Here is a 15563-nt window from a genome sequence, read left to right on the forward strand (position 1 = left end):
GAGGACAGGAAAGAAAGGAGGGAGGGAAACGAAGGAATGAAGTCAACTGGAGAGGAAGGAACAGGAGGACGAATGAGGACAGGAGGAAATGGAAACAGAGAGGAAGAGGAGCAGAGAAGGAACTGCAGAACAGGATGAGAGTCTTTTAAGGACCAGGAAGATGCTGAGTCAGTGGTTGCCGTGGAGATTCCCACCATTTTCTGAGCATCTTTCCATGAGGAGGGTGACCAGAAACATGGGAGGGAATTTAACCCCCAACCAAACTACTGATGAGGGAAAACCTTTTATCAACTCTCTGAATAATTACTGAACTGATTTTATTCTTATCCAGTTTCATGCAACACATTAATGAGAACTTTGGCTCAAGGTTCACGTCCATAAAACCTCCACAAACATTTCAGAGCCACCAGACGTCAGCTTCCTGTGGGAAAACTCACAATAATCCTCTGGAAAACACTGACAGCCAATCAGCTGTCAGCATAATCCTCTGGAAAACACTGACAGCCAATCAGCTGTCAGCATAATCCTCTGGAAAACACTGACAGCCAATCAGCTGTCAGCATAATCCTCTGGAAAACACTGACAACCAATCAGCTGCTCCGTTTCATTTGATTTCATCTGATTTATTCACTGACAGAGGAAAGGCGCCGCCTCACTCCCATAATCCCCCCAAAACATCACAAAGGCCAAATCATTCTATTTCCCAGAGGAGGAGGGATTACAGGCCCTGCTCCACCAGAACCGGACCGGAACCGGAGGAGGGGGCGGGGCTTACCGTCAGAGACGTAGGAGAAGGGTTTGTTCCTGACGGAGAGCAGAGTCAGCAGGTTGAAGAACAGAGCGACGAACGTCCCGACCAGCAGCCGCCCTCTGGGGACAGAATCAGATCTGTTACCCGCCGATCAGGCAAAACATTATGACCACCTGCTGCTCTAACCGCCAGAGAGCTGTGGCGTCTGGTACCAACAGCAGCAGAGCCGTTACATCCTGGTAGAGCTGACATGTTTGTTAACAGGAAAAACGTCTCGTTATCATGAAGTAACCTGTGGAACTGAAACTTTTCATCAACATTAAGAAATGATTAACTTGAAACAAGCTGGCTGAACAGATACATGTTAGTTAGTTTTGTCTCATTTCACATGAACCAAGGTATTGGCACTAAAAACTAGACTGAATTACTTGGTAATACTTTGTATTTTTGTAGGTGGTACAGAAACATCCTGACGGACCCAAAGCTTCCCAAACCGTCACACTCATGACGCCCAGAAGCCCCGCCCACCAGGTAATGGAAAGGAAACGTCTGCAGAGAGCAGAGCCCTAACCCTTCAAGCCGAAACTGATTGATTTACATCATGTAAGCTGATAAAATCACCACCAGTTCACAAGTAGAACAAGAAGTAAAAAACTCCACCAATAATCCAATTAAGGGACTAAAAAGGAGCCCAACATTAGCCGCCCCCTCACAGGTCAGATTAATCAGCACGGAAATGTGGGTGTTGCTGCTCCAGTCCTGAGAAGCCAATCAGGTTGAGACAGAAGAGGAAAGGAAAGGGGAGATAAGACAGCAGGGGGTAATCCTGTCACAGGTTAAATCTCTGGGCTTCAGGTTATCAAAGCTGCCATTAATCAGTTTCATCCCACAGAAAGACAGAGTCACCAAATTTCATTTCTACCATTTATACAGTTTTTTCAGCTATACAGATCGATCTCATCTGTATAGATCCTAGCAGAGACAGATGCTCACTACAACCTTTTTCTGGACACCAACAGGACGACACACACGGTGAAGCTCATGTTTATAACCTGGGATTTATCCATGACAGGAATTATGGGAAAAAACTCACCATGGTAGAAATTTAAAAAGACCCACTTACGTTTTCATTTACCCTGAAACACTGGGTTGAGTTTGTGGAGGGAAACGACTAAACATTTCTGACTGTTTTAACGGTAAATATCACATTTCTCCTCTAAACTTGTCAACAGCTCATATTTTATATGCAGCTGTTTAGAAACAGGCAGTAAAATACTTTAATAAACAAACTAAAATATTTGTACTCATGTTTTTTAAGGGGTCTTCTTCTGATAAATAATGAAAATTGTATCCCAACATTTAATTTCCCTTAAGGATTGATCAGATATTTTTGAATTGAATCTGAATTTTGAATCCAGCGTTAGAGTGCAGAGAGCAAACTTGCATTATTATGCTGTTATAAATACATTAATTTAAAATGGTCTGAAAACAGGAATATTATCATTTATCAAATTAACTATTCAGACAATTTATCATCCAGCAGAATCTGTCAATGTGTTACCTGCTAGCTTAGCATCCAAACAGGGAAACAAATGAGGACAGGCTGGGTAAAACTGAAGATTACAGAAAGTAAGTTCCTGAAGAAAAATGTACCTTAAAGTATAAAATTTGGAAATTAAATCAGCAACAAATTTGGAGAAAACATTTACAAACTGAAGAAAACACCTGAGAGCTGCAACGAGCTGTGAATCAATCAGACTCCAATAGAAACAAAATTTTAAATGAGGAGGAACACACACACACACACACACACACACACACACACAGCCACACACCAACACACACACACACACACCCATCACAGTGAGACTGAGGGAGAAGACGTCAGCGCTGCCACTGTTCCTCTAAATGTAAATCTGTTTGTTGCTGTGAGTGACCCAGTTGTTTGGGATGTTCTGTTCTCTCAACAGCTGGCACTCCCCGTGTGTGTGTGTGTGCGTGTGTGTGCGTGTGCATGTGCGTGTGTGGGGTGTGTGTGTTCCCCTCAGAGACACACAGGAGGGTATCATGTCTGTTTATTTTCCGTCCTTCTGTGGGAATGTGTGTGTGTGTGTGTCTGTTTCTAATACCTTGTGGGGACCATTTCCTTGACACTGCTCTTTGTGGGGACTGAAGTCTGGTCCCCACAAGGGGAAACACTGTTTTTGCAATGGAAAGTTCCCACAAAGATAGCCGCGCAAACAGGTGTGTGTGTGTGTGTGTGTGTGTGTGTGTGTGTGTGTGTGTGTGTGTGTGTGTGTGTGTGTGTGGGGAGGGATAATACTTACGTGTGGACCTCTGGCTGCTCCACAAAGCGCTCCACACTAGAAACACAGAAACACACACACTGAGAAAACAACAGCGGCCGGTCGGATCGGCGTGGGCCCGACCCAGGTGTGTGTGTGTGTGTGTGCGTGTGTGTGAGGCAGTGAGGCAGTGATGGAGACGTGAACTGAACAAGAGGAGACAAGGAGACAAGGAGCAAACATTCACACACACACACTGGGAAAAAGCAAACAGGTGAAAACACACACACACACCCACACACACACACACACACACACATGCCTCATCATGGCTGATGGTGTTTTCTGTGAAACGACTAAAATAATTTTTAGGAGGTGAAACTTCAACCTGCCTCCAGTCTCCTGACCTGTATGGAAACCAGTTTCATATTTTATTCTTGTAATCATCTCTGTTTAGGGGGGAACGATAAGATGAATATCTGAATGTTTTGCTCCATGTCGGCTTTGCAGATTTAACAATAATTTTACAATCATCCCAATTTATAAACTCGACTTGTTTTCAACATTTTTCAGATTTTTTCTGCTTTTACTTTGGACATTATTCAGACATATTCAGATCAAAGTGCCATGTCAATGAGTCCAGACTTTGACTAGGCCACACTAAAATCACCATTTAGATTTTTTTCAACCATGTGTGACTAAACAGTTTAAATCCTCAGCTGGATTTAAACTCAGCTGCAGTAGTTAGGATCATTTCTGCAGCAGAACCTGGCTGGTTTGACCTGAAGGTCGAATGTTAACCTTCAGGATTTACTGAGAAAAATTAATGATTTCATCAACTACAAAAAGTCACATCTACAGTAGACGCCAGGATCAGTGTGCTAAAGACCCAATGGGAGTGTGTGTGTGTGTGTGTGTGTTTTGATCTCGGACCACTGAGCCCTCCCCTCCCTGAGAAACGACCTCAGGACGACCCCAAACCTGACGCCAGGAAAGGTGTGAGTATTACACTGACATCCAGTTTTCACCAGTTAACACACGCACACACACACACCCATACACACACACACGCAGAAACATTCAGGGTATTCAGGTGACACCTGGAGCCGGGCCGTAAAACAAATCCCAACCCTCCACTCCTGGTTAGATTCGACATCCAAACAGAACCGGGTCAGAGGTCAACGCAACTCCGTTGCTGTTAGTTGGACTTTCTTCATCTGCTGATCAAAAGCTCTAAAAATCCATCGGCAGCCATCTTTACCGCCGTAAACAGAGCGCTGCGGCGGCCATCTTTACCGCCGTAAACAGAGCGCTGCGGCGGCCATCTTTACTGCCGTAAACAGAGCGCTGCTGTTGACATTCTTAACTCATGTTTATCTAAATAGTTCGGTTTCATATTTTGTTGTTTGCACTGATTCATATAAAATGATCCTCGGTGAAGTCGTTCCCTGTTGGGATTATTCTGATCCGACCTCAGGAGCTTTAATGGCGCCGCTCTGGTCCGGCACAGGAAACAGGATAAATCCAAAGCTGCCCAGTCGAAGATGCGTAAAAAGTCTGAGAACTATTTTATTTGGTATCTCAGCAGAAAATTCTGCAGAAACATACATCTTTAAATATAAAACAGGAAAATAGAGTCTTTTCTCTACAGATTTATGATAAAACTTAATCAAGACTAATTTCTGTCATTTTGTTTTAAAGTGTAAAGCAAAGGGCCTCAGAAACTGAACTAAACCACGATTTCTGTGTGAAGCAGGTCAAACAAATGACAATAAATCCAGCTGTTATTTCATGTCTGTACCTTTCCTTCAGGATGAACAGAGCTCCCAGCTGGACCAGGACAGTAGAGGCAAAAACGGCCAAAACCTCCAACCTTTCAAACCTGAACAGGAGGAGAAAGACAAAAACAGGTTAATCCATTCATCCCCAACCTGCTCAGACAAACATTCAGAACACGAAACGTAAACCTGAGAGCGATTCCTCCAGACATCACCAACATCTGGAGCAGATCCTGACTGAGGTGATCTAATCTCATCTTTGGCTTCTGACCTGAGGAGATTCCTCACCACGGAGAATCACTTCAATACCACTTCAGTCTTGTAACGCGTTGCTTCATCGCACTGGGATTAATAAAACTGGGTTCAAGCCGTTTAAAGACGTAAAAATAAGCAGTAAAAAGTGAATGAAGACGAGCCAAGACTGAAGTCATGTTTTTATACTTTTTAGTGGCCGTTAAAAAGATGAGCTCCAGCTTTCTGCAGATTGATTCACACCATCACACAAACCATTAATGATGTAATAAAAGCACCAACATCTAACAGGCAACTGGAAGACAACATGAGCAGAAACTGCTAGGTGAGAAAAAAGTTGGTGGTTTCGTTGCATTCACTCGTCCGGCCATGTGTCGAGTTTTACGAGACGACTGTTTGTGATTTGCTACTAGATTGTAAACAGATCCTCATTTGAGGAAGGCAGACAAATGTTTATGCTGCTTCATACATGTGATGTAATTCATATAAATAAATGAGAAATGCTGCACTTTGCAGGCGCTGCGGTTTCTCCCTCTGAAGAGATATTTTAGAAAACTGTCAATGACGGTTAGGCAGCTAATTTGGGATTAGCAATCTGGTTTTGGAATCAGAGGATTTTAGGAAGTCGGTTTGGAGGTCACATTATCTGGTCTAGTACAATCCCTTTTTTATTACTCTTATTATGGCTATACCCAGACTCACAAATAACATTTAAATGAATGGAAATAATAAACCGTTTTATCAAGTTCTTCCTCGGCTGCAGAGCCGAGTTTCACAGATTTTCTTCTCCGGAGAGAAAAATCTGGATCGGTTTCAGGATTTGAACAAAATGTGGGCGAAGAAACCGACAGCCAATCAGAAACCGGCTCAGCGACGGGAATCCAAACATCCCGGCTGCTAAATCTGGGAAACCATTTCTAACTCAGAACCTCTGACTGACATGCAGTTAGAGCAGTTGCCGACCTTTGACCTCCTCCTATAGAGAGCAGCTTAGCAAGCGTTGAACTGATGGGGTTAAGATGAACGCTGACTGTGATCTGATGGGCCGCATGACTGACCCGGACAGAACAGCTTCTGTTTCTGCTAAATGAAGCGGAGTCCCCCGAAACCCGGAGGAACCGGGAGAATGAGGACAGAACCGCTCAGAACCACCGAAGATGAGAAAATAAAGCCGGAAATTATAATCCAAGAGACGCAAGGTTGATTAAACAATTCAGTAATTGGACATTTCAGGAGGTCCAGGAATTTGGGGGAATATTTCCAGGAAAACTGGAGGTGCCTGGTTGATTCGGTGAGGCATCTTTAATAAAAGCAGCACAAACTGAAATAAACTGCAAAGAAAGGATTTAACTGGAATATCTAGATTTGAATCTGTTTCCGTTCTGAATGAACTGATTAGATGACCTGATATGTTTCCATATATGGAGGTTAATTACATCACTTTGTCTCGGGAAAATGCCTGAAATTGGTGAAAATAACCTGAATTTAATTTCCTGATGACTAAATAATGAACCCTGAAGCCCAGAAGGTCCGGCCCGATGTGCTGCTGCTGCTTCGGGTTCTGGATGAGCGGTTCTGTTTTAATGAGCGGTCCGCTGAGCGCCGAGGTTAATCTCCACGCTGATGTCACCGATCCAATGGCCCATTTAATACCAACACACTGAAACCGAGTGTTTCTAGGACTGCAGCCATGTTTGTTTACGGACATCCCACCTCTGACCTCAACACCGGCCCGGCCCGGCCCGGTTCTCTCTCTAAGATGTTCAGATTGTTAAATCTCTGCTCCTCCACACACCGGGGGGGGAACCAATAACTGGGCTCTCATAATCCAGCCTGCAGGCTTGCAGAACCAGAGATGTGGTTTCTACTTGGTCAAATGAACAGAAGTGCTCCCGTTATGACCAGCATTTTTGTTTTGTGGCTGTGGGAGATTTGCTGATAGAGTCCAGATGTTCTGCTTCTGGCCTCAGAGGTTCTCTAGAGAACAACCAGAAAACCAAGGAACCCAGGTCAAAGGTCAGAGAGGATTGAAGCGCTGACCAATCCGTCATCTGGACACGGACAGGATGGACGCCCTGCAGTTTCACTTTTACAGTTTTCACCTAAACTGTAAAGGTGAAACCCTCAGCAACAACTTTGTTGACGCCCAGTGAGAACAGAAGGTCAGTTTGGGTTTGCAAATAAACCGGATGAAATGCATCGTTATCAAGTAAAGTTGATTCCTGGTGTTTGTGGCGCCTGGGCTTCAGCAGGTCACCACAACTCAGAAGACAGAAGCTACGTCCAGATGTCATCATGTGCCACACGGAGGCTTTCGCATATTTAAGTTTTGTGCCTCTGGTAAGGCTCAGATGAGAAAGTTCACTATGTCAGGAATTATTTGGCAAATGTGTTTCCATCTTTAGGGTATTAACCGTTTTGCTGAAATCATCTCGACAAGCTTGAAACGAGGAAATTATTCCACATTTTGCTGTTTCCATCAACCTTTTCTGATGCGATACTTGAAAATGAACATCTTAACAAAAGTTGATGATGATCTCATATCTTCCCAGATCACCTGGAGGTCTAGTAACTGACCACAACCTGCTGCAGCAGTTGGAGGGTTTACAGCTTTACCAGGCAGCCGTGCATAAAGACTGCAGCTTCATGCTGAAGCAACAGGCTCGTCCATAAAACAGCAATAAGCCTCCAAAGACAAGCTCATCTTTAAGCTGAATCTGGTCCATCCATCAAAGATGTGAGTTTAATGACTGAAGCTGGAGGGAAACTCCAGGAGGAACACAGTGCAACCTCAGCGGCTGATGAGGGGCAATAAAGTTGCTCTGGACGTCTCCAGGTTTAAATCCAGAGGCAGGAGGGAAGCAATGAGCTCAGTAACTTGTAGAAAGTTGAATATCATCGTTTATGTCCAGATTTACTCCGTCCTGCTTCTTCTGGTGCAGAATCAAGACGCTCGTCTCACATCGGTGATGTAAGAGTCGGATAAAATACGACATGGCTGTTCAGACTGCAGACGCTTCGGAAACAATCAGATACGATTCAGTTCCTCATATGGAAAAGGACCGATCAGAATGCTGCAGAAAAGTGGCATATGGGTCAAAAATGGACAAATAGACAAAGTGAACTTGGGTCAGAGTGAATGCAGCCTTATGTTCCCCGAAGGTCTCGAGGAAAATGGGAAACTTAAAGGTGTTACTAGAGATAAATGGAGTTAACACTTCTCAGCTGAATCCAGTTCCTGTGACTCAGATGGAGGTGAAGCAGAGAAACGGTTCTGAATGCAGGGAGCAGCTGAAGACGGTTCTGTTGACCGGCGAGTTCTCACTGAAGGACCGGTTTGTGATCCGATGATCCGACATCCTGCGGGTCGTCTGCGTCAGTCTGCACACAAAACGACATGAACACCCACAGATGACTCCAGCAAAAACTCCCATAAAGGCTCTTTGTCTGAGTGGACTGGCTGCATGCTGCAAGGTCAGAGGTCACGCCTGAGGTTAATCCATATGGACACCAAGTAGAAGAACCTCCAGCCTGTCTGTGACCGGAACGGACCGTCAGCGGAGGAACAGCGCCGCCGCTGGGATCTGTGAGAAAGGATTCACTGGGAAGAAGAAAGTTTGGTCCGCTCCGATTAAAGATCTCAGATCGCCTGGTGTTGATTTTAGGAAAACAGAATCCGAGCTGCCGCCTCACATTCAGGCTCAGAGCGCCGTCACAACGTCACAACGCCGCCACAACGCCATCACAGCGTCACAACGGCGTCACAACGCCGCAACAGCGTCACAACGTCACAGCGTCATCACAACGCCACAACAGCGTCACAACGTCACAGCGTCATCACAACGTCACAACGGCGTCACAACGCCATCACAGCGTCTGGCGCCGCCACAACGCCAACGCGCCGCAACGGCGGCGTCACAGCGCTGGCACAACGCTGCGCGCCGTACAACGTCACAACAGCGTCTGGCGTCACAGCGTCACAACGCCGTCACAACGTCACAACAGCGTCACAACGTCACAGCGTCATCACAACGCCACAACAGCGTCACAACGTCACAGCGTCATCACAACGTCACAACAGCGCTACGCGTCAGCGTCATCCTGGCGTCGGGCGTCTAGCGCCATCACAGCGTCTGGCGTCAACGCGCCGCCACAACGTCTGCGCCGCCACAACGGGCGCCACAACGTCTGGCGTCTGCGCCGCCACAACGTCTAACGCCGCCACAGGCGTCACAGCGTCTGGCGCCACAACGTCTGCGCCGCCATACACGGCGTCCTGGCGTCTGGCGTCACAGCGCCACAACGTCACAACGCCGTCACAGTGTCACAACGTCACAACGCCGCCACAACGTCACAGTGGCGTCACAGCGCAGAGCGCCCAAGAGTCCAGAACCACTGATGCTAACGTTTCCTCACTGTGGTCAGTAGAAACGGCTCCGTTCGTCACGGTGCGATGATGATTCCTCTGAACGGTTCTGGTTCTGGTTGCACTGGGTGAGTCCAGACCTCACTGCACTCCAGAGGAACAACAACCAGGTCAGCTTGATGCAGGTCAAAGTTCATTTACAAACCCACCTCTGACCTGCAGGTAGAAAAACTACCTGCTCAACAGGAAGATTTTTATTTTATTTTATTTTAACGTCATCAAGACACAAATATTACCAGACAAAAAATATCATTAAATTATAAAATAAAGTTGTTTTAATGAAAAACCAGTTTCACCAGTTAGAGTCTAATGTGAGCTCCTGATAATAATTTGATTCTGACGTATAAAAAGATGAATTAATACTAAAACACACTAATCATTCCTCATTTTAACTTTTTATTATATTTCATGGAGGGATTCTCACAGAAAGTTTCCCAACGTTAACACTTTACTCTGGTAATATTATGACTTTATTATCAGTTATTATCACTTTATTATCAGTTATTACAACTTTATTATCAGTTATTATCACTTTATTATCAGTTATTATCACTTTATTATCAGTTATTATCACTTTATTATCAGTTATTATCACTTTATTATCAGTTATTATCACTTTATTATCACATAATTACGACTATTATAAAACTTTATTTTTGTGTTCTGATTTTATTCTCATTTCTACTATTATAAAACTTTATTTTCATATTATTACTTTATTCTCTAAATGAAAACATCAAAACTAATTTTCTTGTTCTACGTTTCACTGTAGATGCTGGAAAACATTCAGATTTTTTCCTCCTACATGTTAGAAACCAAATAAACAGTATTATTAATTTGAAGCAGAATATTATTGCTACAAAATAACTTTGCTACTGGATGATGAAATAATCTGATCAGGATTATCGTAGAACCATCACTGAGATTAGATTATCTGTAATTAATCCCAGAGAAAAGAGAATCAAACTATTTTAATCAGATCAATTATAAAAGCTTTTCTCTAAAGGATTTTTCTACCTGCTGTCGGCACCAAGAGTGAAAAGGAAGTTATCATATCTGCCTCTCTCCTGCTTTCCTCCATTTCTCACCTGCGCTTCCATCACTCTGTGACCTTTAACCTTTGGGTAAAGCCATTAGTGTCCAGTGTGAGCATCTGCTGTCCAACTGGTTCAATGCTGCACCAGCATGAAAAATACAATTTAAAGCTCTTGGAATATAAAAGCCTCTAATTAATGCTCTCTGAACCGTCCTTCGCTTTATGACTGTTGTTGCCATGACGATATCAGCGATACTCTAATCAGGCCTGCCTACCGCTCCAGATTCAGTACAAATGGAGCAGAATAATTCCTGGAAAGATCGTTTTTACACTGCAGCGGCTTTGATGGAGCCACTGGGAGACCATCAGAACCAGCAACGCTCAGCACACACACACACACACACACACACTGGGGCTTTATGGGACTCAAGTCAAGCTGAAAAGCAGATTTCCACCTGATCGCCACTCCTTCCAACCCCGGGGTCAAAGGTCCCCTCTTAGCATCAAACTTCTTCTCATGGACAAACAGGCAGCGACTGAAGCAGCTGCACACGCCAGGACGTGTTTGTTTCTTGGTGACCCGGTCCGTTCTCTGAGATTTTGTCTCACTCTTTGGGTGTTATTAAAGTTTTAACGTCAGAATCTCCAGGTCCGGTTCTGGAGAGTCTGGGTATAAAACTCTGACATCGTTTTAACTGAAACATGAAACATGCAGGGTTTCCCCCAGTGTATCATCAGCCTGGCGGGTCACCAGGCTTTACTTGACCCCCACCAGGCTGAGCATGGTTCATTTATTAGAAGTTTATTTATTAGAAGTTCATTTATTAGAAGTTCATTTATTAAAAGTTCATTTATTAAAAGTTCATTTATTAGAAGTTTATTTATTAGAAGTTCATTTATTAGAAGTTTATTTATTAGAAGTTTATTTATTAAAAGTTTATTTATTAAAAGTTCATTTATTAAAAGTTTATTTATTAAAAGTTTATTTATTCAGCAGCAAAAACAGAAAAAGAATCTCTTTATTAGAAACTCCAGCTAATAAAGAGGGAAATGATGGAAAAAGAAGAAACAACTGAAGTACTAAAATGTATTTTTATTTTCTATGTTTAGCTTTTTGAAGACTTTATAGTTGCTGTTTGGGTTTTGTTATTGTCTTCCAGTAACACATGATTACCTGGTGATATTTTCTAATTTCCTGCCACCACCAGGTGTGGCACGTCTTCTGGGGGAAACCCTGAACATGTCGGCTACCACAATGCCAAGGAGGAAAGACATCAGCAAGGAGCTCACACTACCAAATTTATTTTGTCCATCAGTGAATTAAACCAAAGAAAGAGGAATATCAGCTGTAAGGGCTTCAACCTGCAGCAGCAGACGAGAGTGAACTCACCCGAACGAGTAGACCTGACTGGGCTTCTTCATCGTCACCCAGGAGCTGATGAGACAGGTGATCAAACTGCAGGTGAGAGGAGGAAGAGCAGACGGAGCGAGAGGAGAGGAAGGGTGATGGCAGGGAAAGAGGAGAAGGGTGATTGATGGAGGGGTGGAAGGCCAGAGATGAGAGGAGAGCGGATGAGAAGAGTCAGTGAGCGACAAGTGGAGAAGAATCACAGAACGACCCAGAGGGTCGGCTGAGGGTCACCTCCGACCCAAACCCACGTTAATGACCCGGGTACTCACCTGAACAGGTCGAAGATGGTGAGATATGTGTAGGCAGTTAAAGCTGTAAAGACAAGAAAACACAGGAGTGAAAACCTCAGAGAGATTAAAGACTGATGGTGAATCGTGGATCAGATCAGCAGTAGAAACATTTACCAGAAGTTTCTACAACCCCACAGCATCAGCTGTACGACTGAAGCTGCTCTGTATTGTGATCCTTCTACCTCATCTCTACAAAAACTCCATCATGACTCAAAACCAAACCCTGGGTCAACGGTGAGTCCTTCTGTCACAGAACCAGGGATGGTTGGTGTGGTTTCAGTGAAACATCGTTTAGATTTGATGTTTGTGTCGCAGTGGATCGCTGGTCCTGGTGGCAGTTTGGACCACAGACTGATGGACTCTACAAATACTGGAATCCCTCTGAAATCATTTATAACTGCCTTGTTAATAGTTCAAACACCAAATAAACCTTAGCATGCAGAAAGGAAACCATCAACCAGCCAACATTTGCAGCCTTCCTCATCTCTACGCTCTGCGGTCCAGACACTCAGCAGAAAGGAAAATGATTGCCACTCCTGGACTGGTTGCTTTGAAAACAACACTAATAGTGTCAAGTATAATTGCATCTAGATAGTTTGGCTTCCCAAGATGCATTTCCTGTCTTGTGATAAAAGAGATAAATGATAGAGATGCTGAGTGACGGGTTGATGTGTGCAGAGGACAAGGCTTGGAAGGAACCTTAGGAAATGGGATCATCTTTAAGGTTTAGGTCTTTCAGACCACTTCAGGATTTATTTACCAGGTTAGCAGAACCAAACTATAGTTGTACTGACGGGCCACAGCTGCTCAGTCATTGAAACCCAACGACTGGAAACTGGATCGGTTTAATCTGAGTCAGTCAGTGGAGAGCAGCCAGTGGTGCTTCAGTAAGTTAGTGAGTAAACCAGAAACTAATCAGTCTGTTAACCAGCCAAACAATGAAACCAGCTTGGCTTAAATACAGTAAACCTGCCTGTCCATCTGTCAATCTTTCAGCCCGTCTGTCTGCCGAAACGTCCGTCTTCCGGCCTGTCAGCTTTCTGTAATCAGGCTGTGCCGTGGGGGAAGAGGAGGCAGGATTAGAGCGGCTTTGTGCTGAGAGGAACATTTTGTTTCCCCACTAAAAGAGTCCATGTTGGCCAACCTGACGCCCTGTAATCCTCCTGACAGAGAGGCCCGCGGCAAAACCCGCAGAGACTGACAGAGGGGGGCGGAGAGCGACAGAACGACAGGCTGGGAGGGAGACAGATGGATGGAAACATCAAGGCAGATAGACGGCACAGAGAGAGAGAGAGAGGTGAGAAGGCAGGAGACAGGATGATGGACATGTGGAGGGACAGACTGACAGAGCAGAGGTGAATGAGTGAGAAAGAGTGAGAGAGTCTGGGTAACTGATGAAGAGGAGCGGCAGAGTGGAGGAAGGAGACAACCAGGAGACGAGAAGAACGGAGCAAACTGATAGAAAACTGATAGAAAACTGATAGAAAACTGATAGAAAACTGATAGAAAACTGATAGAAACAACCTCAGAGCTGGAGAACCAGGCAGCATCAACGAGCCTGAAGCACAGCCAACTGACCTGTTACCACGGTAACAGCCGTCGAGTTGAACCCAACATCAAGGATTTCCTCCAGAACCAGAGTAACTAACGGAGCTCCACAGGGTTCAGTCCAGTTCATCTTATAAACCTTAAACAGGATGGGACGGGTTTCCATAGCAACGCAGATAAAACTCAGCGAAATGCTACAAAACGCTTCAATAATCAACCAGTAAGAACCACAGGCGGATAAATGTTACAGGAAACCAGATCATTACTGGAAAATGGAAAAATGATGATGGAGTTGTCTGGATTTCACATTTCTGAAACTTTTAAAACTGGTTTCAACCAAAAACTATCTGAAGAAAATCCAAATATCGAAACAATGTGATGACATCAGAAAGTGAGGGACAATATTCAGTTTCCATCCAGTTACTGAGAGTAAACTTTAAGATGTCGCAAAGAAAGGAAGAAAAACAAAATGTGAATTTGGGATGTTTAGTTAGTTTAGTTTTATCAGAAGCTGTAATGATCCAACGCAGAGGTTCGGATGGAGAACACGTCTCAAAACGCTCCAGTAACTTTCAGATGGGTCCGTTTTCCAAGACGTGTCCAAAGGCTGTGGGACTCTGGTCCTCATCCAAACTGACATCAATAATCTGCTGATGAATTTTCACACGTTACATGCCTGACTTCCTGCCTTTACGAGGCTGTTGTGGTCATATTCTGCGGTTTGATGCATCTGAGAATTTGTCAGGAGAAAAGCAAAACATCATAACTCCTGATTCGCCAGGTTTCCAGATCAGGAGGATCGTTTTACGTCTTCATGTTGTTCAGTCGTCTGCTTTCGCTGCATCCGTCTGTTATTGTGATCTGCTGCAGCTCATGTCTCCACTGGGATCAATGAGGTTTGATGTCATTGTGTTGTGTTGAATTAAAAGCTGCAGACAATAAAAGCAATAATAATACAAACGCTGACATCACAGTGACCCTGAAACAGGCCGGCTCCAATCAATGGACGGGTTACAATTTCCCCTCGCTGTGCTCGGATAGTTTTACATACAGTCTCTCTTCCTCTCTCACACACACGCCTCACACACGCCTACACACACCCGACCCGGCTCAGGTTTTCATAAGACTCCAGCTTACAAACACTGACACCCAGAGGACGAGTGGAAGTGACACCAGAGCAACAAACAGCCGGCGAGACGTTCCTCATCTACAACTCACAGATGGGCAGAGAGCAAAACTGAAGACAGGAAACACATTTTATAATGTCCACACACACACACACACACACACACACACACACACACACACACACACACACAATGAAAAGAAAATATGCGGCAGACGATCGATGGAGGGAAGAAGTTCAAACTACTCTCTAACTATCTGCTTTTCACTCCTCTCCACTTTTACATCCTCAGATTTCCTGCAGGTCTGACTTCTTCTGAAAGATTAAACTGCTAAGAAGTGAAGTGAAAGAAGATTCAATAGAGAGAGGGAAGGAGAAAGTCAAAGGGAAGAAGGAGAAATGAGAGGAGGATGAATATTTAATGCTGTCTGCACATGAGCAGCCCAAACATCCAGGGAAGAGTAAAGAAAGCTGCAGGACCAGAGCAGCGATCCTGTGGAACGGATCAGACAAATGAAGACGTTTATTCAGCAGCATCAGACATCAGGATTATTTCACCAAGATCTTTAACATGAAAGAATCAATTAGCTGCTTGAGCAAAAAGGCTTCATTCACCAATCATTGGATGGAAATGATTGTATTTATGACTGATATGAAAAT

General features: G+C 44.2%; 1 protein-coding gene across 1 annotated transcript in view; it reads right to left on the bottom strand.

The window, feature by feature from the left end:
* The window catches only part of slc30a6 (solute carrier family 30 member 6), a 45308-nt gene that overhangs the window by 12458 nt on the left and 17287 nt on the right, over nucleotides 1-15563 (bottom strand). The window contains exons 5-9 of the mRNA XM_044136989.1: nucleotides 12209-12251; nucleotides 11919-11984; nucleotides 4838-4918; nucleotides 3079-3114; nucleotides 776-870 (exon numbers count right to left, since the gene is read on the bottom strand). Coding sequence (XP_043992924.1) covers nucleotides 776-870; nucleotides 3079-3114; nucleotides 4838-4918; nucleotides 11919-11984; nucleotides 12209-12251 — 321 coding nt within the window. The remainder of the gene's footprint in view (nucleotides 1-775; nucleotides 871-3078; nucleotides 3115-4837; nucleotides 4919-11918; nucleotides 11985-12208; nucleotides 12252-15563) is intronic.

This window comes from Gambusia affinis, linkage group LG13 (assembly GCF_019740435.1).
Source record: "Gambusia affinis linkage group LG13, SWU_Gaff_1.0, whole genome shotgun sequence".
NCBI classification, from domain to species: Eukaryota; Metazoa; Chordata; class Actinopteri; order Cyprinodontiformes; family Poeciliidae; genus Gambusia; species Gambusia affinis.